The sequence below is a fragment of the Patella vulgata genome, chromosome 1 (genome assembly GCF_932274485.2).
Source record: "Patella vulgata chromosome 1, xgPatVulg1.2, whole genome shotgun sequence".
NCBI classification, from domain to species: domain Eukaryota; kingdom Metazoa; phylum Mollusca; class Gastropoda; family Patellidae; genus Patella; species Patella vulgata.
In genome coordinates, this window is record NC_065879.2 from 45,163,553 (window position 1) to 45,188,366 (window position 24,814).

The following is a 24,814-nucleotide window of genomic DNA, read 5'->3' on the forward strand; positions in this document are numbered from 1 at the left end:
TTGTTGAAAACAAATACCACATTCTCCTCTGTTGCCCAGCGTGTATAAATTTACGTCGCAAGTACTTTCATCGTAGATCTTGGTCCTTTTCTTCTTTACATAAATTCAAAAATATTTTAACGAAAATGTATAATCAATTTAGGAAAATATATATACCAAAGTATCGAATTACGTAATCAAACTAAACACCTATTGGGAACATATTTGTATATACCTTTGTATTGTCATCGTGACATGTATAATTATATATATTGAAACTGCTTATATCAGACATTTGGCCAAACGCCTAATTAGAATCTGGGGGGGGGGGGCATCAAACAAGAGAAAAATGTCCATCAACTGATAGGCAACTTCAGCAACTCTTTTGCACGTAATGCTAGGTTCTCACTGTCGTAGGGGGTTGGATGGTTGAATGGTAAGCGTGTGCGCGCTGTATCATAAAGTCTGTCATTGAGTCAACTGGTGTGGTTTCGATTCCCCGGTTGTACGTGACAAGGAGTAGGGTCGCCTGTCCAACTTCGTGGGTTTTCTCTGGATCCTCCGGTTTCCCCCCACTGCTAAAGACCCCTACGCGCAAGCGAATTATTGGAATAAAATTAAACCATATGTTAGTCCCGAAATGACCTAGTTTGTGTTGAGTGGACGTTAAACCCCATTTCTCTCTCTCTTTCTCCCACTGTCGTGCGATGTGATACGAGTGAATTTTCCCTATTGAGTACACGATCCGGTACGTGCAGAAGCGTTCGGATACGTTTAAATACGATCAACACGATTGCTACGATTGACCTCAATATATGATAAGACATGATATATAGGATCATCGCAGATGTCTCCTTAAAATTGTCTACAACGATGATGAAGTTTAAAGTAGCTAAGTCTCTAACTCAATATCATCCAAAGTCTTTGACACTGAAAACACGAATTATATGTCAATTTAAATCAACCTTGATATTGTGATCTTACCGGGAAAAGATGGGCTTCTGATAACCAATATTTAAGACAAAATAAACATTTTACCATTAGTACACGAATTGTGTACCATAATGCGTCTCAGCGCTATTTTTAACAAGGGACTCGAAGAACGCGGCTAGACATATTCCACAAGTCATGTTAAACGGTGACGCCATATTTTTATCTAGAGCATGCGCAATAAATAATCTCGGTGTAGACTGGAATATCCAGACGCTAGAGATTGCCATTCGATTAAAAAGAGAAACGATTGATGTAAATCAGTTTATATACATTCGTATTACATTATTATGTGGATTGCGACCCATTTGTGTCAATTTCTAGATCCCAAATATTAAATTTACAAGTCACAATTGTGTGGAATACAATTACTGATTGACGTTTAGACTAGGCTTCTCTAGTCATTAGCAAGCAATAATAAAATATAAATGTTGTTGTTATTTATTACAGTTTAACGTCCAATACATTAAATATGACATTATAGACAGGTTGTTTTAATTAAATTATTTACACTTAAATTGTTGGAAATTGGTAAAAACACAAAATAAACAAAGTCCTTGTATATCAAAATGTCACCTTAAAACACTGAGGACGGGTCATCTTCTCCCTTTGTCATCAGTTGGATCAACAAAAACCCATGTGGAAAAAGAATCCGCTTGATTTATGTGGAAAAGCGAAGTGCTCACAGTAAAAAGCCACATAGCTGAAGTTGTGAACCGTATTAAAGGAATTTTAACTAACTTTGTAATTGATGGAACGTACCGGAGAACAGTTTTTAAGAGTTTTTTGGTTTTTCTTGTGTATGACTCTCCCCAGTTTTGTTTTGTTTTGTGTTTGGATAAAGTATAAATTGTTGTTATAAATGGTTAATGCTGGCCAATCAGAGACACCTTTCTGATTACCCGGGTGGCGTCCTTACTGCGCTGCTACGGCGACGGAAAATGGTCTCAGAGCGCGTCAAGGTCGCCATAAGAGTGGTAAAAGTGTGGTGGAAACGCTAGATATCTCCATGGTGGCTGTGTCACGGCGTTTGTTTTGACCATGTTCAAAACAAACGGCAAGGTTCTGTGATCTGACTCGGAAAGCTGTGAGAACGCGACTTTTTTTGAGTTTGTAATTATCTCGTGTTGTGTTCACGTTTGCAGGCGAGCTTGTTCATTTTCTGTTCGCCGTACGATCGCAGCATCGCAGTAAGAATGCCACCCCGGTCTGACGGGAAATGAAATGAAATAAAATGGGGTTTAACGTCCTACTGTTCTGCTCCTAACCTGGGCTAATGAAGACGGGCGTACGCCATACAGTGTGCTATGAGGGAAATTTTGCCCGGGCAGCGGCGCTACAACATACTCTTATATCGAATTCCAACTGTCAAGGGGTCTTTTACGTGCACGCCAATGTACATATCGAATCCTAATTAAATTCTCGGATTATCCACTACCCGCGTCTTTTTCTGTCAATTTTATCCCCGAAAATGTTGTACGTCCAACTCTTCATAAAGTTTATCAACTTGTACATCAAGATTGGATATCTCTACTTTCCATAAATACCAAAATTACCATACCTTATTGTAAATAACCACCCGATAAATACTTTTCTGGGAACCCATCTTTAAAGTTAATATCCGATTGACTTTAAATTTATGCACAGTGCTAAATGTCATGTGTAAAAACCCTACTGATTTTCAACGTTTTCCAATAATTATTAATAGACATATCGACCTGGATTTCTTTGAAATCTCTTGTGGACGTGCTAGAAATATCCGATTGACTTTAGGTTTATACACAGTGATTAAGGTCATGAGACCAAGAAGCCTAGCAATTTTCAATTACGATTTTCGAAACATAATTTCCGATAATTCTGCCAGAGTTATAACCCTTGATTACCTCAAAAATGTTGCGGATGCTCTACGGACCAAAGTAATCATTCAGTTGACATGGGATTGATACACAGCTTTTAAGGTCTTGAGACGAACAAGTTATAATTTTTGACAACTTGGAACAGGTTAAATCCATGATATTTAGTGTTTTGGCTTTGTAAACTAAACATTACCATGGGGCAGAACCAGAAGCCAAACAGTTCTAATGATTTTCCATTTGTTACTTGATGGGTTGTTGCTCTTGTCATATTTAAGTGTATTGTAAATGCTCCATTACCGACAAACGGAGAAATATGCGACAACTCTTGTTGACTGCCCTAACGACATAGCTGCTTTGGGGGTATGTTTCGTTGCCTGACAATCTATATTTATTATATTTTCAAACATTTGCATGCTATGTTTTTGTTTTTAATTTTAATTATTAGCCTGTCATAAATGATTTTGATGCTTTTTTATTTTCTTTGTAAAATGTTATGTGGATATTTGTATGCTGCCTCTAATGGGGTGTTTAGATACAATAAAATCTATCTATGTATCTATCATCTAGGGTTAAGGGTCAACGACTGAAAAAAATTGCCGTACTATAAACAACTTGTTTTTAGTCTGTGTCCGATGCATAAAACTGATGACGGCATAGTATCTAGTCGCTCCACGACGTGGAGGGATTTATAGAAGAGTAGGCTACATGTTGTAATCTTAGTTACTGCCACCACTGCTTAATAAAGTCAAACTTTACGTTTTTCCTCGTCATATTGAGCGACTGGATTATTTGACTGGATTATTCGACTGAATTATCTGCCTGTTTTTTTCGATTGGATTATTTGACTGTTTTTTTTTCGACTGAGATATTTCACTGATTTTATTGACTGATTTATTCGACTGAGCTATTTGACAGGTTTTATCGATATCATATAGCCCTAATCCCATCCCCTTACTATGAGCATACTCAATTCAGACATAGCATGTTGGGGGGGGGGGTACTATCCCCGGCCTAAACACCTAATTGTCAGACTACTTTTGCCCCATAAATCGAACTTGAAACTATTTGGCAGGGGAGGGGGGTGCAAACCCCCCGGCTCTTTTACAGCTATGGCTATGGGTATGACTGGACTACTCGATATTATCTTAGTTCACTGACATTGTTGCTAATTATTGATCGACTCAGATATTCGACTGGGCTCAGTGGAAAGAAAACTTCTCATCAAATAACTCTAATAATTCAGCCAGTGGTTGTGCCTATTTAAACTGTCAAAAGCACATTGTCAACTTGATCTGGGATGAAGACCATGTTTGTGGATTTATCTAAATACAACTGTGCTACATTTTACTATCTTAGTTTAATCCCACCAGAGTATTGTTTTCAGTTTTTCACCATCAGGTTCAGTGACTGGTTTTATCGACTGTGATGTTCGACTGGTTTTATCGACTGAGATATTCGACTGGATTTATCGACTGTGATATTCGACTGGTTTTATCGACTGGGGTATTTGACTGGTTTTATCGACTGAGATATTCGACTGGTTTTATCGACTGAGATATTCGAAACCATTCGAATAATCCAGTCGAAAAAAACAGTCAAATAATCCAGTCAATAAAACCAGTTGAATAATCCGAGCGAAAAAACAGTCAAATATCCCAGTCGATAAAACCAGTCGCTCAATATTAAGCACCGGTAATGTTTTTGGCCCCGTCATCTAAGTCAATAGAATCCTACATATGCCTGTAGTCAGGGGCTGGGGTATTGGACGAGACAGGTTTTTTTTGTGACCTCGTCAAGTTGAATATTTCAGTGTATACTTCAGTCGAAGAAAGCAGTCGCTTGACTTGAAGTTGGAGAACCATATTTTATGAAGCACTAATGGGAGTGAACTAAGATAACAATAAGTAGCCTGGAGCCACGGTGGCTAAGTGAGTAAGACGCTTGCTCGCTAGCCTGGAGATCGCGGGTTCGTTCCCCCGTATTGGCCGAAAACGTTCCTCAGAATTTTCCGAGTGGTTTCCCCTTGTCAGTGGGGCAGTACGGGGTGCCTGACAACAAAGACAGCTGTCTAGTCGTTCGGATGGGATAAAAAAAACAAAGTCCCGTGTACACATTGGCATGCATGTAAAAGATCACCTGACAGTTGGAATTCGATATGTAACAGTATGCCCGACTTTATTAGCTCATAACACGGTTCGACTTTCAGTGAGTGTATCTCGTCGAGTGTGTCCTCGAAGTAACGGAAATGAATACAGATTCTTCGAATAGATCTTCAACATTTTATTTCAGGAGCAAATAAATAACAGCAACAAGTAAACAACTTATAACTTCCTATAAATCGGTCCTCCAACTAATTAGCTGGTCTCTCCAACTACATGTATAATTCATCCTACATACATTTGTCTTTTTATATAAATTAGTTACTATGAAAGTGTTGACATACACATATAATTATTGAAGGATTAAGTCTTAAGCCATTTAAAACAATAGTAAAAGAAACTGAACAGATCAACCACTTTATTTGCCAGCCTGTCATAATTTAAATCGAGTGACAAATTCATTGTTTTCTGCTTCTAATGACTAACCAAACATTAATGAATATAAAAATATAGATTTGAAATTAAAAATAGAATTAAACAATAATGAAATAACATATTATGACCTATACAAATTCGACATAACCCGGCTGCTCGAGCAAAATTCCCATCATAGCACACTGCATGCCGTAGACCCGTCTTCATTATCTCAGTCGGTGTAGAAAAGTAAGACGTTAAACACCATTGCAACAACTGTCAATTTTATATGCCTTAATTGATTAAGGAGGAAGTAGTCAGTTTTTTGCGTAGATTCCGAATCTGGGTAGTGATCAGGCGTTTGAGGGGGCGTTTTCGAAATATGGCGGGGCGGGGGGCCATTGTCTACCATTGGTGGAAAATGTCATTATGTTGACATACCAGTAAATGGAATAAATGATGATCATAAAACATGAATTTCTAGGACTGCCCATTTCTAAATAAGTGTTTATGATGCCTCTGAACAGCTGTTTTCATTTGTGGCGAGGTGGGGTGGGTGATTGCAAGTGTGCGTGTGTGGCGGGGGGGGGGGGGGGCGTAAAATTGGCGGGAAATGAGTTGACGTTGATTTAAATAATGATTTTCTTTGAGCTTGATGTTTGCCTACGATATCATCCATGGTGGAAGTTGGTGTAAAACTCAAGGAACGAAGAAGAAGAAGAGCTTGATGAAACATCTCTAAATAGGTTTATAAGATTCCCACGTGGGGGTGGGCGCCAGGGTGGGTTCCCGTGGGGCGGGGGTAACATGTATTTTTTGGACAGAAATCATTTGGTTCATAATTGAGCTTAAAAGTGGTTTCTCTTTAGCTTTTTCGTGTAGCACCCAGGTCAATTTTCAGGTAAATTTTGAACCAAGTGGTTTCTGTCCCCAAAAATACATTTTGCCCTCCACCCCCACCCCATACAATGGTAATGGTATACGCATGATCACCATCCAGATTCGGAATCTACTAAAAAAAAATGGCCTAGAAAAACTTGGTCTCATAAATTCACAGCTCGTGTGGCTATTCCCCCCCCCACTTCAGCCACCGGATTAAAACAATAATACTTGAATTTTGTTTAGTTAATGTTACTGTGTTGAAGCCACCGATGAATGGAATGTGCACTAAGAAGGTACATAGCCGATAAAGACCCCACCTAGAAGGAAGGCCTTGTTTTGGATGACAGCATGTAGGTCACTATGATGTAACACTCCCCTCAATTTATACACGTATTATTCGTAGACGTGGAGGTAAATAGTGATGATTGTGCAGAAACTGAGACCATGTGATAATGAGTAATAATTATTTTAGAAGATCCCAGAAAGATCCAAACATTTATATCATATTTTTGGTAGGTATAGTAAAATTAGTTTGGTCTGATGACTAAAACTAGGGTAGGGTAAATATACTTTTTTCTTCACTACAAGTGTTTCTTAAGGCAAAATTCGACGCTGAATCCGAATCCGTTGATATTTTCGACCTAATGTGTGTCTTTCGCGAGTCCTATACAGTCGCATGTATTATTTACTATAGTATCTTTTAGAGTTTAATCTATACGAAAACCCCCAATTGTTAATAAGGGGGAAAACAAGAACTGTGGAAAACAACAAACATAAATAAATAAATAAATAAATACCGTTGAGTAGAAATTAACGCTTGTCATTGAAAACAAAGTTCAATAATCATAAAACAAAGACAAGCGTTGCTAAGCAGAAATAGTATGTAATCACAGAGTACTGAATGCTTAGCTGTCTCCGAACGTAAGTCTACATAACGCAAGGGCTAATATAATGGCTATACAAATAAAAGAGTCTAGGTCAAATTCATGCCGAGTCATGGTTATTTTACTGAACTGTCTCGGGGATATAAATAGAAGACATTTTTGTTTAATTTAAGTCATAGTCTGTTTACATCTGATACAGGTAAGTTGTAAGAATTATGTTACTCTTGGGGGGGGGGAGGGTTGGATGGCGTGCGCGATGAATCATAAGGTCTGCCACAGCGTCAACTGACGTGGTTTCGATTCCCCGCTTGTACGTGACAAGAAGTAGGGTCGCCTGGGCAAGTCCTCCGGTTTCTTCCTATTGTCAAAGACCCCTACGCGCAAGCGAATTATTGAAATAGAATTGAACCATGAGTTAGTCCCGAAATGACCTAGTGTCGAGTGGACGTTCCCCCCCCCCTCTCTCTCTCTCTCTCTCTCTCTCTCTCTGTGTTATCCTTGATCCGACATTTCTGCACTGACAGGGCTATTGAGGATGGCTGGACTATAAGCGTTATGCAGGTGATATTTTATTAGAACCGGTCTGTTGATTTCATTTTGAGAAGTTAAACATCTACGTTAAAAATGTCATTTCTGTAGATCTGGGCTAATGTATCGGCATAGGAAATTATAAAATTAAAGTAGAAAATGACCGACTTCCAGTAACTTTGCAAACATGAAAATGGGGTTTTGAAAAGATCGACGCATTCAACACCCTGAAACGCCACGTGTATTCCTACTACGCGTGCAAATTGGTGGGATGTTTGTGAATTGTTTTGTTGAAACCCGGGTAACAGAGTGCAATAGAAGATACGTTATAGTATTCATGACCTAAATACCATATATAGGTAATGGGTTGTTAAAAGCTATGATGGTTTTTATTCTGGAATCTGTGATCAAAACATTACAAAACTCATTCATAATTTCAAGAAATCGGAAGGCTGCACTGATATTAAAATGATTTAATGTTGGCGTACCATTATTGTAAATAATAGTACGGACAATGTGTCAAGCATACATTATTTATACTAGTTGAAATATTGGACCCGCGTGACGTATTTCCTTGAAATGCACGTGCTGGATAGTGTCTGTATTTTCAGTTGTTTAATGGTCTCGTGCAAGGCATTGCGTAATATAATAGATATAAGATATAGCACTTCACACTGATCCGCAGTGAATATTTGCTAGGCCGCTACAATCACTGATAAGGATGACATCGATGCGGCTTAATGAGCCAGAAATATTAACTTTTTTCCTGCGACAAATTAAATTCTAAAACATTTTTTTATGTATTGGAAAAATAAATAAAGGCGTTTGACGTATTTGTAGGTAAAAATTATTTCCTATTTAGTGTAAATGGGTATTAAAATGACTAAAATGCAGCATTCTCTCCGAAGCAGTAACGTCTTATGTAAACAATGTACGCGCCATTCAGCCAATGATTGACGCCGCGTGCTGTGACAGCACGTGTTAAGGCAGTCATCTTTGACAGAGATATATCACTAGACTCGTAATTCTCTGTGAAACAGATTGATAGCACTTGTGCAATATCAATATAATCAGAGTCTCGCACTCGACATTAAAGATACATTATGGAAGATTAGATAAAGAGCTGGCAGTTCTCACTCTAATAATTAAAAACTAGATAATGTAAAGGGAATTTGCTGAAAATTGAACCACTCTGAACCGAGAATTTAGCGATTGAATTTTGGGCCTAGCCTCGATCATCATTACTAAAGTCGGTACGATAAAAAAAACATAGTCTCGATTATCCATTTTTTGTATTTAATCATAAATGAGCGTTGAACAGCAGATCGGATTATAATCCAGTAAATATCACAGGCTAGCGATGACATCGAGAGTTGATTATGGTTTGGATAAGTAAATTAATGTCTAATTAATAATAATTTATTTAGATAACATTTCACTCTTCAGGCCTAAAGAAAGACCTGCAATTTGCAGATTTAGCTCTTGCATAATGTATGTTTAAACTACACATATTATAGAACAAGGGCAATATAAAATTGTTCGATATGCGTACGGCACAAAGTAGTTCAGTTTATAATTATGATGAGTTCACTGAATGTAGGCTTAGTCATAACTAGACCAATACACGCAATCAATTCAGTACGTGATCGTTCTATAATTACGATACGTTCTCTCAATGAAGTCATAACTAGCATGTATATTCAATCAATTCAGTGATTTATTTTCAATAGAAAGTAACGATAGGTTATATAATGACAAACTTTGGTATCCGTCAATACACAAAAAGACATAGTATTGCCATAAAAGAGATTTTCAAATTATTGGCAGGTATATCACACATGTATCAATGGAGTTAGTTCCTAAGACACCACGTCAATATTGTTAGATAATATTTATACACGAATTCTCGTTTAAATGACCGATAATTTGTGTTATATCTTTAATTACCTATAGCGAATTTAGTATGGCGTTATCCATCGGATTCAGGTCCTGAGTGAATCGCCCCGGTGATTTTTTCATTTGTGAGCAAATGGCGAATACACCCATTTGTAACACTACAGATGACAGAATATCAGCATAATTGATAAGACCTTTATTGAGAACATGAAATAGACATAAATCGGGAGTATTCCAAGTCTGACTTACTGTCAGTAAACTCCTGCTTATATAGCGTACGACAATTAGGGAAGATGGAAAAGAGTGATCATCATATATGGTATTGTTTATTTATCAGATTATGATACCTGTAATTGCACTGCCTATTTCCTTTGAAGTCATTAACAGGCCATGGTATGATGCACTGACCACTAGTACATTCTCTTTGTTGTCCTGCCGAGTGTTGCACACAAATCATGTGCAGCCCGTAAATGATATATTGAATTAATTACATGTTTAATTATATCATAGCCAGTTCGTGCCTTAACAGACTTTTATACAGAGTTGAAACGTCAATATCATATATTATCAAAAACCAGCAGAGGTCATAACGTTCTAAGCCCCTAAATGATCGTTCAATTTGATGAAAGTTATAGAGTACTTTGTCACACATTAACCTATACTCACAATATGAGAAAACCACGTTTTATTCTGTATATTTTATAGTTGTTTTCTGTTTCTAGTCACTGGGTATCAGGTCCTTGAAGCAAGATGGCGATTCCAATGGTAACATTTAACAACGGGAACAAATTCCCTATCCTAGGACTTGGAACTTGGCAGGTAATTTTATTTTCTAATTTGATACTGAGTGAGTATTTTGGTGGATAGCCGGTTTGAGAAACCCTATCGTTCAGCCACATCACTTGTATGAAAAACTCGGGCCCCGTAGAGCTGTGAGAGAAGAGGTACCGATATGACTTTTGGATTATAGGTCCCAGATTTAGGGAAAACATCAGAGTTTTCGTTTTTTTGCATAGGACCTAAGACGAAAACTTGGACTTTTTTCAAAATTCAAACAAATATATCATGGAATCAGAGCTTTTTTTAGAAACTTGCATAGGTCGGTTTGCATTGTATGATTCGGCGATTCGTCTGATCATTATAAGCCCCAACTGTGTAAAGCGTATATTGTATTGTATTTGTTTCCACTGGCAAAACTCATAGAGAACCACCTCTTAACGCAATATCTACCTCGTTATTGAGTTCTCGTACCTGCACTATAGTTCTGTATATGCACAGAGAGGTGCGTGTGGGGTGGGGCAATGTGGATTTTCGTTCCATCCTAAGGACTATGTAGTGTGAGCTGCGCAGACTCTTACCCAATAAGTGAGAACCGGGTATGAAAAATCCCAAAGGTTCTTCTCGGTACACACCGGAATGCATCTGGTAATAGTTTTTGGTGAAAGTATATAAATATTCAACAAACATAATCTCTTATATTTATAATCGTATGTATGTATTCATTATGTATTTATTGTGTAATTATTTTCGAAAATCTTCAGAATTGGAGGAAATAAAGATATATATAAAGTACCATAGCCCTCTCACATAAAGTAACATAACACACTTAAAGTACCATAACACCGTCACATAAGGTATCATAACATCTTCACATAAAGTACCATAGCTCCCACGTGAAGTACCATAGCTCCCACATGAAGTACCATAACACCGTCACATAAAGTACCATAACACCGTCACATAAAGTACCATAACCCCGTCACATAAAGCACCATAACTCCCTCACATAAAGTAATACAACCCTCGCCATGCTCACAATATTATGATCATTTCAGGCTACCAAGGAAGAGTGCCAGAATTCTGTTCGTACTGCTTTAGATGCAGGTTATCGCCATATTGACACGGCCTATGCTTATGGAAACGAGGCTGATATTGGAGAGGTTCTACAGGAATATATGAAGGCGGGAAAACTTAAAAGATCAGATTTCTACATCACAACTAAGGTGATTAATCAAAAGATCGATCTTCGGGTTATTATTCTGGGACGAATCGGGTTGGTCACTAACATTTATCTTTGGAAACCAAACCCTTCCCGTAAAGTTTTGTAAACACTATTTTTATTCAGTAAATATCTGAATTTATATTGGGGAACAGGCTATGCCTATGTGTACCTCCTCTCTCTTATATAATTACATGTACACAGTATATATACAGTATATATACGTACATACAAACATAATTACATATATACAACATATAGGATGCATATAATGGAATATAGAGACAATTCTTTATTGCTATTTTAATAGGTAGTAGTTTATTATGAAAGTACTGTTTGGTATTCGATATTGGGTATGGTAAGACCTGCAGAGCACACTTTCAAATGTCACAAACCAGCTGCGGGGGAAAGATAGGGGTGTCCTGGGGTCCGCTTCCACAGAAGGTGATATCGCAGACAAGTTGCCTTATTTTCATTTTATTATCTTAGCACACGCGCAGGGATCTTTTTTCTGTGGGAGGAAACCGAAGTAGACTGTGCAAACGAGGTAGAGAAGGCGCCCCTATCTCCAAGCCACATACGCTCACACCGGGAACCGAAACCACAACTGCAAGCCAGAGGTGACCCGCAAGCTAGAGGTTGAAGCGTGACACTCTAGACGACCAGGCCATCCCATCCACCCGGCAGATGCCTCCGTACTCTGGCCTATACTTGAGCCCTATAACAGCCAACTGATAGTTTTATAATTATATTGTTTATTTTCTTGCATCTGAATCTAAGGGAAATATGAGCAAATATCATCGACGTGTGTGAAATTTATGGTCTTGTAGATTTGAGCAGGATAATCTTAATTTACAGTGCATTTTTTGTAATGTTCTTTTCCCAAGGTAGTAATATGGTGGTACGGTGGTATCTAATTTTTTGGTAAATTTCCAAAGATAGTGAGGGATCTAGTGTTACTAATTCCAACGTAACTAGATTTGAGGAAAGTGTCTGCATCTGATTTCTTTTATTTTATCTTTGTTTCTAAGGGTATAATTACTAGGAGTAACGGAAGGTTCTAAAAGGTTAGCGAGATATGGTGGCGCGACATTGTGACTAATTTTATATATTAATTTTAATTTATGACGTGGACTAAATCCAGTCTCTTTATAGTACATGGCTAGTACCCACAGATGTTACGGAGTACATCTAATTGAAGGGATTCTAGTTTGTTAGTGGCAGAACAAAAGAACAGTGTATTGTGTTTAATCGTTTTTGCTTTTTTTGATTAAGTCTATAATTTCCCGTAAGTTATGCCAATCAGAGTCTAAATTCCTATTCACTGCTTTTTTGTGTAATCTTTTTTTCTTCTTTTTCGTGCGTCTTATTGCGCCAGTAATCCAGGGCTTATCATGTGCCTGGTAAATTTGTTTTTGCTATATTGATCAACGAGCTTGTAAATTGGACACACAATAATGCTTCTAAATTTGAAATATTTATAAGATTGTACCATTTAGTAGCTATAACGCCCCTTCTTATACACCCAAGGTTTGCGATATCGTAATTCAATGCCGCTCCCTTAAAGCTGCGTTGCTTTTGTAGGTTAAATGATAGTTTGCAATAAACTGGACAGTGGTCACTACAGAAGTTATCAAGTACACATCAGGTCTATTAAAGAAATGTGGGTTTTGCAAGAATAATGGGTAGCGCGGTAAGATCAAATACATTAATCGCATCGTCAATAAAACTTTTAGATTTTTTAAACATATCCATATAAGATCACATAAAGTTATGCATAGAAGTTGATGAAGGTGGTGTATAACATATGCCCAAAGGGCCCTTTAGAGCGTTTTTAAAAGAGTTAGAAATATGTTGGGTTGTACTAGAAGTTGATGAAGGTGGTCTATAATAATTGGCAAGTAAAGATTTTAGGTAGTTACTATTTACTTCTATCTGTATAGATTATATTTCACTATGTTCAAGTCAGCCCTGTGTTTGAACGATATTGAATTATTAACATAAATGAGAAGTACTCCCACATGATTATTTCTATATTTCCTAATAGGTTGGTAGTAAGAAGGCCTGTTCACATGAATGTAACATTATTTTTCTAATGGCTTGCTTGCACTTAATTTAAGCAAGATGAGGTGGGGAGGTGGGGGGCGACCTTATGTGTATTACAGGGTCTACACGATGCGAATTCTGCTAAACAACATTGGCAGTAGTACATTTCATCACCAATCATAACAAAAGAGCCACCTGAGAATTAAAGTTTCAGATCAGACATCAAAACGTAATATTATGTTTTCATGTTTTCTTTCTCGGCCTTTGCTCAAAATGAACCTTGGTCTGCTCCACCATTGGTGAATAGACTCACATATCCAATATCTATTTGCAACCTTAACTTGTCGATAACTTTTGGAATATTTAACATCTTTAAGTCTGATAGCACAGCCAGGTAAACTGAAAATATAAATTAAAGTTATAATACCTGTATCTTTATTTTTGTTTAGTTATGGTTAACCCACCATCAACCAGAAAGAGTAATAGAATGTCTGAACATATCTTTAGCTAATCTTAAACTAGATTATGTTGATTTGTATCTTATTCATGGTCCCTGTGCTTTTGAGGTAAGTCAAGCAACTTGTCTTGTGATAAAGTTAAGATCAGTGTATATTTTACCACAACATGGGCCGAATTCTTATCTTGTACCTCATATATACCACATACTCGTCTGGGCCCCATTTCGCAGCCCCCTCCCCTTCTCAAATATGAATTTCATTCTGACGAGACTGTAGGACCAATTTCACACAGGGTATTTAGACCTCTCTGATATACATGGTAAGGTAAAGACAGTATACGGTCAGGTAAAAACAGTATACGATACGGTAAAGACGTGGTACGAAAAGGTATAGATATGTAAACCTTTTGGGTGTTTAAAGGGAAGTCTCTGTTGTAACCAATTTTCTCGCACATATCTCATGTTTCCTAGAACCAACCCTCGCTTCATGTACTGTTTCATGTTCTTTTTATTCCATTGACATATTTACCATATCTTACTAATTATATACTCTTTACCACATAATGCCATAAGATCTTACTAATTATACACTCTCTACCACTGTAATACTGACACAATCTTACTGATTATATACTCATTGCCACTGTATTACTGACACGAGATCCTACTAAGTTATACACTATTGACCACTGTGTTACTGACACAAGATCTAACTAATTATATACTCTTTGTCACTGTGATACTGACAGTGATAATTACTAATTAGTTTAATGTTCATCAATTATTTTATCACAGACTGTTCAGTATAATACTGGTTTGTTTGATTATAATTTATTAGGATACAGGAACCGGTTTCTATCCTTTGAAACCAGATGGAACACCAGCATTTCTGAATCTCCCACCTGAAAAAACCTGGGAGGTAAGTATATTTGTTGTGCTTTAAGTTGCACTAGACGTGGCTGTAATTCCTGCATTCTCTTTATAGATACCAAAAACCCACAAGAATATAGCTGTCTGAATCATTTTTTGTTTAAGAAAAAAAAAAGAACAAAAATGTTCTGTTGTGGATATTTTGAATCTAAAGAAAAACAAAACCGTATTCTGATTTGAAAATGTGTAAATTAATAAATAGGCGGAAAGAATCTGAATTCTGATACATTTAGCTGTGTTCACACTAGGGGTTTAATCTGAATTGAATTCAGATTAAAGTCTTATTCCGGACTTTGGCGTCAGACTCAATTCGAAAAAACCGAACTGAATCTGAATTAACGAATCCGTATATTTTTCCGAATTCAACCCGGAACAGTTTTACCGGAAACGATAACTATGCGCGCATGTTGGGGTGAAGCCTACATAGCTGTAGCCCTTCGTCACTGAAACAAATACTGCGGTAACATAATCAGCTATTATCGTAAATCGTTCAAAATCAATTGGCTTCTTCGTCCATGAAGTTAAAAACTGTGCATAAATATCATGGGCCATAACTCTGGCAGTAATTATCGTAAATTGTTGAAATTCAATTTTCCTCTTCATCCATGACCTTAAATACTGTGCATAAATTTAAAGTCAATCAGATATTAATATTAGCCTCTAGCGCGTCGGACGGGGGCGACTACAATATATGACCACATTTCAATGTGGGCATATAAAAATCCAAATACAAAGATAGGTGTGTTCATATCACAGCTGACCATTCACGTCAGGTAAGCTTTAGTCGTCTCGAGTCTAGTCTCTAGCATGTATTGCATATAGCTGGATAAAAATGACAACAAAATGTATTGCTTTACATTACGTATGTTTAGTGCTGAAAGGATTTGAATTATGAAATGGGAGCCACTATTGTTCAGTGAGTGAGAAGCTGGCCCCTAGTCTGGTGGTCGAGGGTTCGCTCCTGGTGTTGACCGAAAACATTCATCGTGATTTTCCGGTTTAGTTTCCCCATGTCAGTGTTGCAGGATGGAGGGCCTGACCAGGACAGTTGTCTAGTCGTTCGGATTGACGTGGAAGTAAAAAATCCCTTGATAGTTGAAATTCGGTCTATGCCCGTCTTTATAAGCCCAGTCGGACCAGAACAGCAGGAAATTTAACACCATTTCATAAAATTTCAATTATGAAATGTATCTTCGCTAGTACAGAGTCAAGAGTGAAGTACATGTACATACGTGTATAACAAACGCTACCAAAAGAGTAATCATCCTCATTCGCATTTGATTTTGGTGCCAACGAAATCGTGCCCGGTGCTGCATGGCAAGGTGTCGAAGATGTAAGACCCGCCGTCGCTGATGTAGCCTTGCTTGCCTGGCGCATACATCTTGGATATGAATGACCCTCACTGCGCATTCAGTGTGGCGCTTTTCATTCTGAATTCATTCCGAATAAACTGTTATATGACGGACCGCTTTTAAACCGGGAAAAAACAATCCGAATTCCGGAGGCCGGTCTCCGGAATTCGCATTGAATGTGCATGCAGTTTGAACGCAGCTTTAGACTAAAACAAACGCTTAATGCGAATGAAATGATATAGAGTTTAACGTCTTAAGTTCCTACCCCAACAGTACCAACGATGCTGTGTGCTATGAGAAATGAGGAAAAGTTTGTAGCACAATTTATAATACATCGTTCTAATAGTTATGGACTAATCTTTGTAATTAAACAGTTGTTGAGTTTACTTGACTAAACATATTTCAGCATCTACAATCTTAGTGGTAAACGCAATTTTATTATTGCTACTAATAAAAGTCAGATTCACATGTTTAATAATAATGTATGGTAAAGCCCAATGTGATTAAACTAGATATCTATATTTCGTTTCGTTTTTTATACTTTCGATGACCTGTATTATTTGGAAATACACCTTTTGCTTTGTCTTCGCTGTGAATGCATACGCTCGGTTCCGTGCACCACATGCCAAGAACTCGTCCCACGAACCATTTGATTTGCTAATTACTCAGAACGCGGACTATACAACAACTCTGAATCTGCAGATGGCTTTAATATTTAGACCCAACCCTTTGCCAGATTCTAGTGTAGCAAAGGCAAATAAAACGAAATTTAAGAAACGAAATGAAATAGGAACTGTTTTTAATTAGATTGGGTTAAGCCCCATGAGTTCAAATTATACAGCTGATAATTCAAAATACAACATCTGTAACAAAGGACTGTTAGTTTACTATAATGGTCTATTTTCAGGGAATGGAGAAAGCTGTCAAGCTAGGTAAAGCTAAGAATATCGGTGTTTCAAACTTTACGTGTGACCAAATCGATAGAATCTGTAAGATTGCAACCATTAAACCCGTTACTAATCAGGTAAGTTTCCACCTAATCCTGGTCTCGAATGCTCAGTCCCAAACGGTCTACTCGTCGGCCACGACGATAACAAACTAACAAAAAAGCCTGATATTTCACTTTTATGACTTATTTTTAAGAAACAACTGTGTATCTTATGTTAACGTTAAAATTAGCTCTATAATAAAGATCCATTGTCTACCCCATTGTGCAGGAAAGTTTAGTAATCTAATTATGAACAAATAATGGCCAAGACAATTAGACATAACCCCAAACTTAAACAGCTTTTGTTCGCGCGAAAAGTGGTAACTCTGGTTTAATATAGGGATATAGACCACATATTTTACCACGATAACTTATATTAATGTCACGCCTCAGTCGATTGCCACAGATAACCGAATATGAAAAAGCCAAGCATCCTAACATATAGGCCAAAATATAGACCTGCAATAGGCAGATTAAGCACGTCTTACACAATGTATCTTTAAGATGGTTATTTAAAATTGACTGAACAGGTAAGCAAGCTAGAAACTGTGGATCTGTAAAACTTATGTTTATGCAAATAGCAATAGCTTTTATAGATATATCTCTCATGTTAATGAGTTATTAAACTGTATATTACATCATTATTTTACAGGTAGAATGCCATGCTTATTTCAATCAAGCTGACATGCACCGGTTCTGTCAACAAAGAGGCATACTTCTGACATCTTATGGATCTCTTGGGTCACCGGGAAGACCAGAAATGCTGTAAGCACCTTAAAATAGATTTGATATGTTTGCTAAAAATAGTAATAATATATAGTTGGAATCGCTTTAAATATAGCTACCCCATCGAATTGAAACCAATAGCGATAGAAATTAAATACATTCATAAACAGTAATCCAGGAAGCAATTGATGTAGGGTGCACACAGGTTTGTCATTGAGAACAGCTTGTCATGATGACAAGGGGTCTTAAATAGAATTGATTAAAATCACAAACAAGTTCATTGATGGGTTTTCCAGGGGTTTCTGAAAAAGGTCCTAAACAAAGCAAGCCGAGAAAACATTTGAATATTGGTTTGGGTTAAATATAGGAAAAATCCAATTTTACATGTAAGGAAATGGCATGAATTTCTCAAATCAAAATATTGAGCCGTTCGAAAATGTTCAATTACCCATTTAAGCATCTCAGCATAATATTATGTGCTTTGCGACCATTGTGAAAATGGGATTTGGACTTTCCTCATCTTTCACAATCGTTATTATTTACAGAAAGAGAGATACCGACTCTATTTTATTGGATGATCCGTTGATTAAGAAGTTGGCGGATAAATACAAGAAATCTGCTGGACAGGTACTACTTTTACTATTCTAGCTATCTATAGATCCAATACTCAATGACAATAGCCCCACTCCTGACGGTACCTGATAATAAACGCTGTGATTTATGAAACAGCTCTTTATTCAGTGTTCTTAATTCTTAGTCCACTGTGAAGATCGGCCGCATTATTTCTGTTACGTCTTTTTTGTAAATCATTTATTTATTTTTTTTTTCATTTTGACTTGAAACCTGTACGAAAACAGACCCGGGACTGTACAACGCAGTGGACGCTTACTGATGGCCCCCGAATCCATTTACTTGATTTGAAATTTGTTTATTTTTTGCAATGTCTATTTTCTGTCTTGTACGCAGGTTTATCTTGTAGATTTTGGTTTTGCGTGTAGTGCGGTCCTCCTGCACTTACTAATGTGACGACTATACGCTGTCCCATGCCAGACTGTAGAATTTATTTGAAAATAACATTCTCAAAACACAAAAGAAAATATGTATACGGTATGCACGGTTATTTAGATAACCAATGCAACGTTTATTAAAATAATGTCGATATACGTCTTTCTATCCATCTGAAACGATTTTAGTATAAATCCACAGTCCACCACTTGCGTTCTACGATGTCGCCATGATGTTCAGGTTGCATGACATTGGAGAAATGTTATTTTGACATTGATTTTGCAAGATTGTTCGAGATTTGTTTTCCGTTGTATGTTTCTGATGAAATGTAAATGTAATTTTTTGATGTAATTTAAAAGAAATTTTATCATTATACAAATCTGATATGACGCATGTAAGATTTGCAAAACAAACATTGATTTTAAGATGCAAATGTTGATTTTAAGATGCAAATGTTAATTTTAGTATCTCGAAATACGACAACAAAATGAAGAAATACGAATTAAGAAATAAAGTTAAAAACTAATAAGAATTAAGAATATGGAATATGGAGCCCTTTGGTTGATTCATATTCATATATTCATATTACGCAATCTACTATAAAGGCCGTTCCTACAGATATTAAATTTATTTATTTATAGCGATGCCCATTTTGAATCGGTTATAATCCTAAATTATATAAGTATAAAGAACACGAGCTGACTTCGGAAACTGTGTACACGACTTGGCATGTGAACCACGAGTTTTCCGAAACTGGTAATAAAGACAACATAGGAAATACTACAAATAAAACTCAAAGTCTTCGTGTGTAAATATTAATACAGTAGCAGTGTAAATGAAATGAAATGAAATGGGGTTTAACGTCCTACTGTTCTCCTCCGACTGGGCTAATGCAGGCGGGTATACGTCATACAGTGTGCTATGAGGGAAATTTTGCCTGCATGGGCAGCAGCACTATGGCCTACTCTTATATCGAATTCCAACTGTCAAGGGATCTTTTACTTGCACGCCAATGTGTGCACGGGACCTCGTTTCTGTCCCATCCGAACGACTAGACAGCTGTCCTTGTCAGGCCCTCTGTCCTGCACCACTGACAAGGGGAATCCACGTAGGAAACAGTAGCAGTGTATTGATATATAGTTTTATACATAAAACACTTGAATATAGACCCCTTTTGCTTCCTAAAACGTTCTCTTTATTTTTATTTTAAGGTTCTGTTGCGTAATTTGACCCAAAGAAATATTCTAGTTATACCAAAGAGTATTAAACCAGCTAGAATCAAGCAAAATATGCAGGTAAACTACTTTAATAATACCGGAACTGTCTGTCAAAGATGGGTGGATTAATTAAATGTTTCTTTATTTTGGTTAAATCCCCATTTAGAAGTGTAGTGCTATATCACAGAAACAAAATTTGAATTCAAGTCAAGGTTTGACATTAATTCCATCCAAGTTATATGTGAGATACTCATTATATCAAGGCATTTAGACATCTATTCACATAGCAAACTTATAATCTAGGCGATCGGATAGCGGAGTTTTAAACGGATTGAAACACGATCGCCATTTAATGATTTAATTTAAAAATGGTGAATCGAGGCCGAGTCTCGATTGGCAAGTACAATTACTGCGATAATAAACAATCTATGCCACATCTTGTCAAAACAGTGATAACTTCGCTCAGAATAAAGTACTTTGAATGAAATCTTCAATATATTCTTTTTTCATTATCTATTTTTGAACTTTTATAACAAGAACGCTCAACTCTTTATCTAAATCTTACATAATGCATTTTAAACAACAACCAACAATTGCGTTTGTCTTTTTGTTTTGGTTTCTGATTTTGACTACAGATTTTAAGACACAGTAAAATTATATTGTATTCAGATAAACAGGTCAATAGTGAAGCTGATGTCAACAGCCTTAATTCCAAAATAAATAAATGCTACTCATTTGAATACTTACACAAGCATCGAGCAATCAAATTGTTTATCACTCTGATTAATCTGAGCAGGAATTGTTAATTATCTTCTTTAGTCAAGGTATTGATGTAACGAAATTACACCAATGACGGTACAAACAAATATGTTTTTATAATCCCGAATTTTAATTTTTCTCTAATTGTTGAGCAGGGCTATAATCCTATGTACCTGTTCGTAATCGTAAAAATTCATATTTCCCTACATTTTGACAACTCGGTGCAACAAAAGCATTATATGACAGGACTTACCCGTTTACTATTAATACAATGAATGGTTGAAATTTTGCAGGTATTTGACTTTAAGTTGACGGATGCTGAAATGAAACAAATAGAAGGACTTCAGAAAAACGTCAGATTATTTAAGAACGACCTGTGAGTATTTCTCAAGGGTACTGATCACTCCTTACGAAATTATTTCAGCTTAGACTGGCCGGTTTTAGTTTTATTTGATGTATGCTGTTACTAAAACATTGATAAATTAAATTGAATCTCAAGTGCATGGGAGATAACTTTTCCTGGCACAGTGTAACGAACATGTATTAGAGAGTTGTCTGCTACCGAAATGAATGGAGGTTAACGTCTCAACAGCACAATACCTCGGTCATTTTGAGGCTAACACGCGACCATTATTTACTTTGGTCACGTTTGTAATGCTGCTCTTAGGAAGGTGAGGGTCCGGATTTCAGGTTCATCCTAACGGTACATTCTAGCTAGAGGAAAGTCCACTCTGCTCGACTTTCAAAACCCCCTAGAAATATATAGAGTTCAGTAGAACGTCGGCGGTAACCTGGCACTAAATAGAACACAATGATCATGTGAACCCCAGAAAATACATATTTGGCCCGATAGGCTGACAAATTGTTATGTTAATGCCAAGCTACTCATAAACTGATGTGCGACATGGAATAGTGTTAATGTTTAAATTTCTAGATATGGAATGACATGGGGTTTAACGTTCCACTGTTCTGCACTAAATAACATGTCTAAAAAGACGGGGTTTTGCCACGCAGTGTGCTATGAGGGAAATTAGCCCATATAGTACTAACCTGGTCGTCTTGTTTTTTTTGTTTTCTTTTCGTTTTTTTTTACTGCCGTTATTGTCAGTTTTCAAACTTAAATATTCAACTAAATATCTTGACTTTTTGGTACCATTCAATATTAATGTTTCTGTTATATTCTCCTACCATTCAATAGTACGTGTTTCTGTTATGTTTTCCTGTCGGTACCATTCGATAGTACAAGTTTCTGTTATATTCTCCTACCGGTACCATTCGATAGTAGATGTTTCTGTTATATTCCTTGCTGGTAATTATTCATTTTTGATTGGGGTCAAACATAAAATGGTTCAATTCATGTATATATTGATAATTTGCTTTATTTCAGTGGTAAAGGTCATCCCGAATTTCCCTTTTAAAACAGCTGAATTATATGACATAATGATATCACCACTACGTCATCCTTTTTTTTCCACTGTATGCATTATATTTATTATAGTTCACATAGTTTTATTAACACTTTTTATTTTATGATCAGTAGTGGAATACCGCATTTTATCAGTGAAATAAAAGTGTTATTCCACTGGCTCCAAGCGGACAAAGTAGTCCATGTTGTTTTTACCTAAAATGATTGTAAAATCATAAAATAAATAGAACATTTGTCGTTTTGTCGTGAATAACATCTCTAAGCAAGAAAACGTTTATATTTTCACTCATGCTACGCATTCGTGAAAATATAAGTTTTCTTGCTTCTCGATGAAATAAAACATGTTATTCACTCTAAAACGACAAATATCCTCTATGTATTCTATCGTTGGGGTAGGATGGCCGAATGGTTAGCGCCTGGGCGTTGTATCATAAGGTCTGTCATTGAGTCAACTAGCGTGGATTCTATGCACCGGTTGTAAGTGACAAGGAGTAGGGTCGCCTGTCCAACTTCGTGGGTTTTCTGCGGGTCCTACGGGTTTCTCCCACTGTTAAAGACCGCTACGAATTATTGAAATAAAAATGAACCATGTTAGTCCTGAAATGACCTAATTTGTGTTGAGTTGACGTTAAACCCCATTTCCCTCTCCCTCCCTATTATATTGTTGTCTCAATGACCCCTGGTTAGTTGTCATGAACGAGGCATGAACAAAAACAGGTATGCTCGCATCCTTCCATCGTTTGCTTGTCAAGACCCCTATTAAATAAACACCCACCTACCCCACACACACCTAGAAACACCCACGCAATTCCCACCCTTGCGCCATGTTAAAACTTTACATCACTAACTAAAGTGAGTTAGGATATAATTTATCTAATTTGATGATATTTTTTTTTTTATAATAAAAGTGTAACTTGTAACTTTTTATGTTCAATAAATATATCGGTTTTTATTCATATTATGTAATATATCTGAAATGCAGGGGCAACCTGGGGGCAGGGGCATATGATCTTAGCCGGTGAGAGTCCCGCACTCTCGGGGGTCTGGGAGTGTTTTCTCTCCCTAGAGCACGGGATATTTTTTGTATTTATTTTTTTTTTAAAATCTTACCTTATATGGTGCTTTCTAGAGTGCATGTGTCCTGGGGCCTGTTTCACAAAATTTTAACTAAGATAAAATCCAAATTTTAGTAATTTGATGGGATAATAATAGATTGATTTTAGTGCTTAGCCAATCAAAATTGAAGTATCTACTAAAATTTGGATTTTTATCTCAAGTTAAGATTTCCAGAAACAGGGCCCTGGTGTTTGTAGCATGTTCACAGATTTAGCGTGAGACAGTTTTACCAATTCTTCAAACACTCCCACCACTGCCCCATGGCAAAACTTTAAACCACTAACTTCGTGGGATAGGATTTATTTTTTATCTTTTGTTTTGTAATATATGTGTAACATCTAACTGCTGATGTCCAATAAATATATCTGTTTAATGTATTCTTCCTTCTGTTTTTCGTAATATGCTGGAACAGCCTGGGTCCGGGGGAACATGATCTTGGCCCGATGAATGGCCCCCACGAAATATACATATAGCTGTAATACTTGATTATGGTGGTAGAGTTTCATTGGAACAGGAAGTGTTATGTTAAGGGTAAAGGTCTTTTCTAGTTGTGGGTAGCTTAGTGGTCATGTGTCTAAACCCGTGGGTTTTATCCGGGTTTTCCGACTTCCTCCAACTGCAAAGGCACCGTTGCACAGGCGAATAATTGAAAATAACACTAGAACTGTGATGCAGTAATGACGGGCTAAACCGGTACCACATTACCCTTGAACTTATGTCACTTTCCTTGCCACGTTACCCGTGAACTTATGTAACTTCCAGGACAAATGAAACCGTTGAACAGATTTCCACACAACCATTGCACACGTGTTATAAAACAGAAGCAGCATCAACTAAATCAGTTACATTTATCCATTTGTTACCATGTGTTACATATGTCAAAATAGTGATCCTGACAAAATTGGTTACTAAATTACCGGTAAGTTAGCTGATGAGACTTTCTAATGGGAAATTAAAATGCGAAAAAAAATCTTTAAAAGTGACCGTGAGAAAGCTGGTTATTTCACAGTAACGGAAGAAGTTAGAAGCAATTGTTTGGTATCTATAACGTCGTATTAAATCATTCTATATGTTGGATGAAATTAAATATAATGAATTTAAAGGAACATTGAATAACGCTCATTTGAAGAAGATATTTGATTTGAAGGCTAAAAATACAGTTTTTGTCAAAATGTTGTCACTTTCGGTAAAAAAAAAATTTTTTAAATCGGGTTTATGAAATCAAATGGTGAAACTTTTATAAAAACCAAATAATAATTGACAAG

At 36.8% G+C, this 24,814-nt stretch overlaps 1 protein-coding gene across 2 annotated transcripts; it reads left to right on the forward strand.

Annotated features, from left to right (window-relative positions):
* The first annotated feature begins 6,670 nt into the window (after positions 1-6,670).
* Positions 6,671-23,872, forward strand: LOC126807991 (aldo-keto reductase family 1 member A1). 2 transcript variants are annotated; one of them, XM_050533020.2, is made up of 11 exons: positions 6,671-6,732; positions 10,251-10,347; positions 11,364-11,531; positions 14,023-14,139; positions 14,869-14,949; positions 17,220-17,336; positions 17,953-18,065; positions 18,572-18,653; positions 20,243-20,326; positions 21,301-21,383; positions 22,395-23,872. In XM_050533020.2, exons 2-11 carry the CDS (start codon positions 10,279-10,281, stop codon positions 22,423-22,425), a joined length of 945 nt encoding a protein of 314 aa, XP_050388977.1. In that variant the 5' UTR covers positions 6,671-6,732; positions 10,251-10,278; the 3' UTR covers positions 22,426-23,872. The 2 variants fall into 2 exon arrangements, with proteins under 2 accessions (XP_050388977.1, XP_050388967.1); XM_050533010.2 differs by lacking the exon at positions 6,671-6,732 and adding an exon at positions 7,223-7,303.
* Positions 23,873-24,814: the final 942 nt, after the last annotated feature.

Coding starts and splice junctions, on each gene's coding strand:
- LOC126807991 (XM_050533020.2), top strand. CDS start 10,279: ATGGCGATTCCAATGGTAACATTTAACAACGGGAACAAATTCCCTATC. Junction 10,348..11,363: donor TAGGACTTGGAACTTGGCAG/GTAATTTTATTT, acceptor TGATCATTTCAG/GCTACCAAGGAAGAGTGCCA. Junction 11,532..14,022: donor ATTTCTACATCACAACTAAG/GTGATTAATCAA, acceptor ATTTTTGTTTAG/TTATGGTTAACCCACCATCA.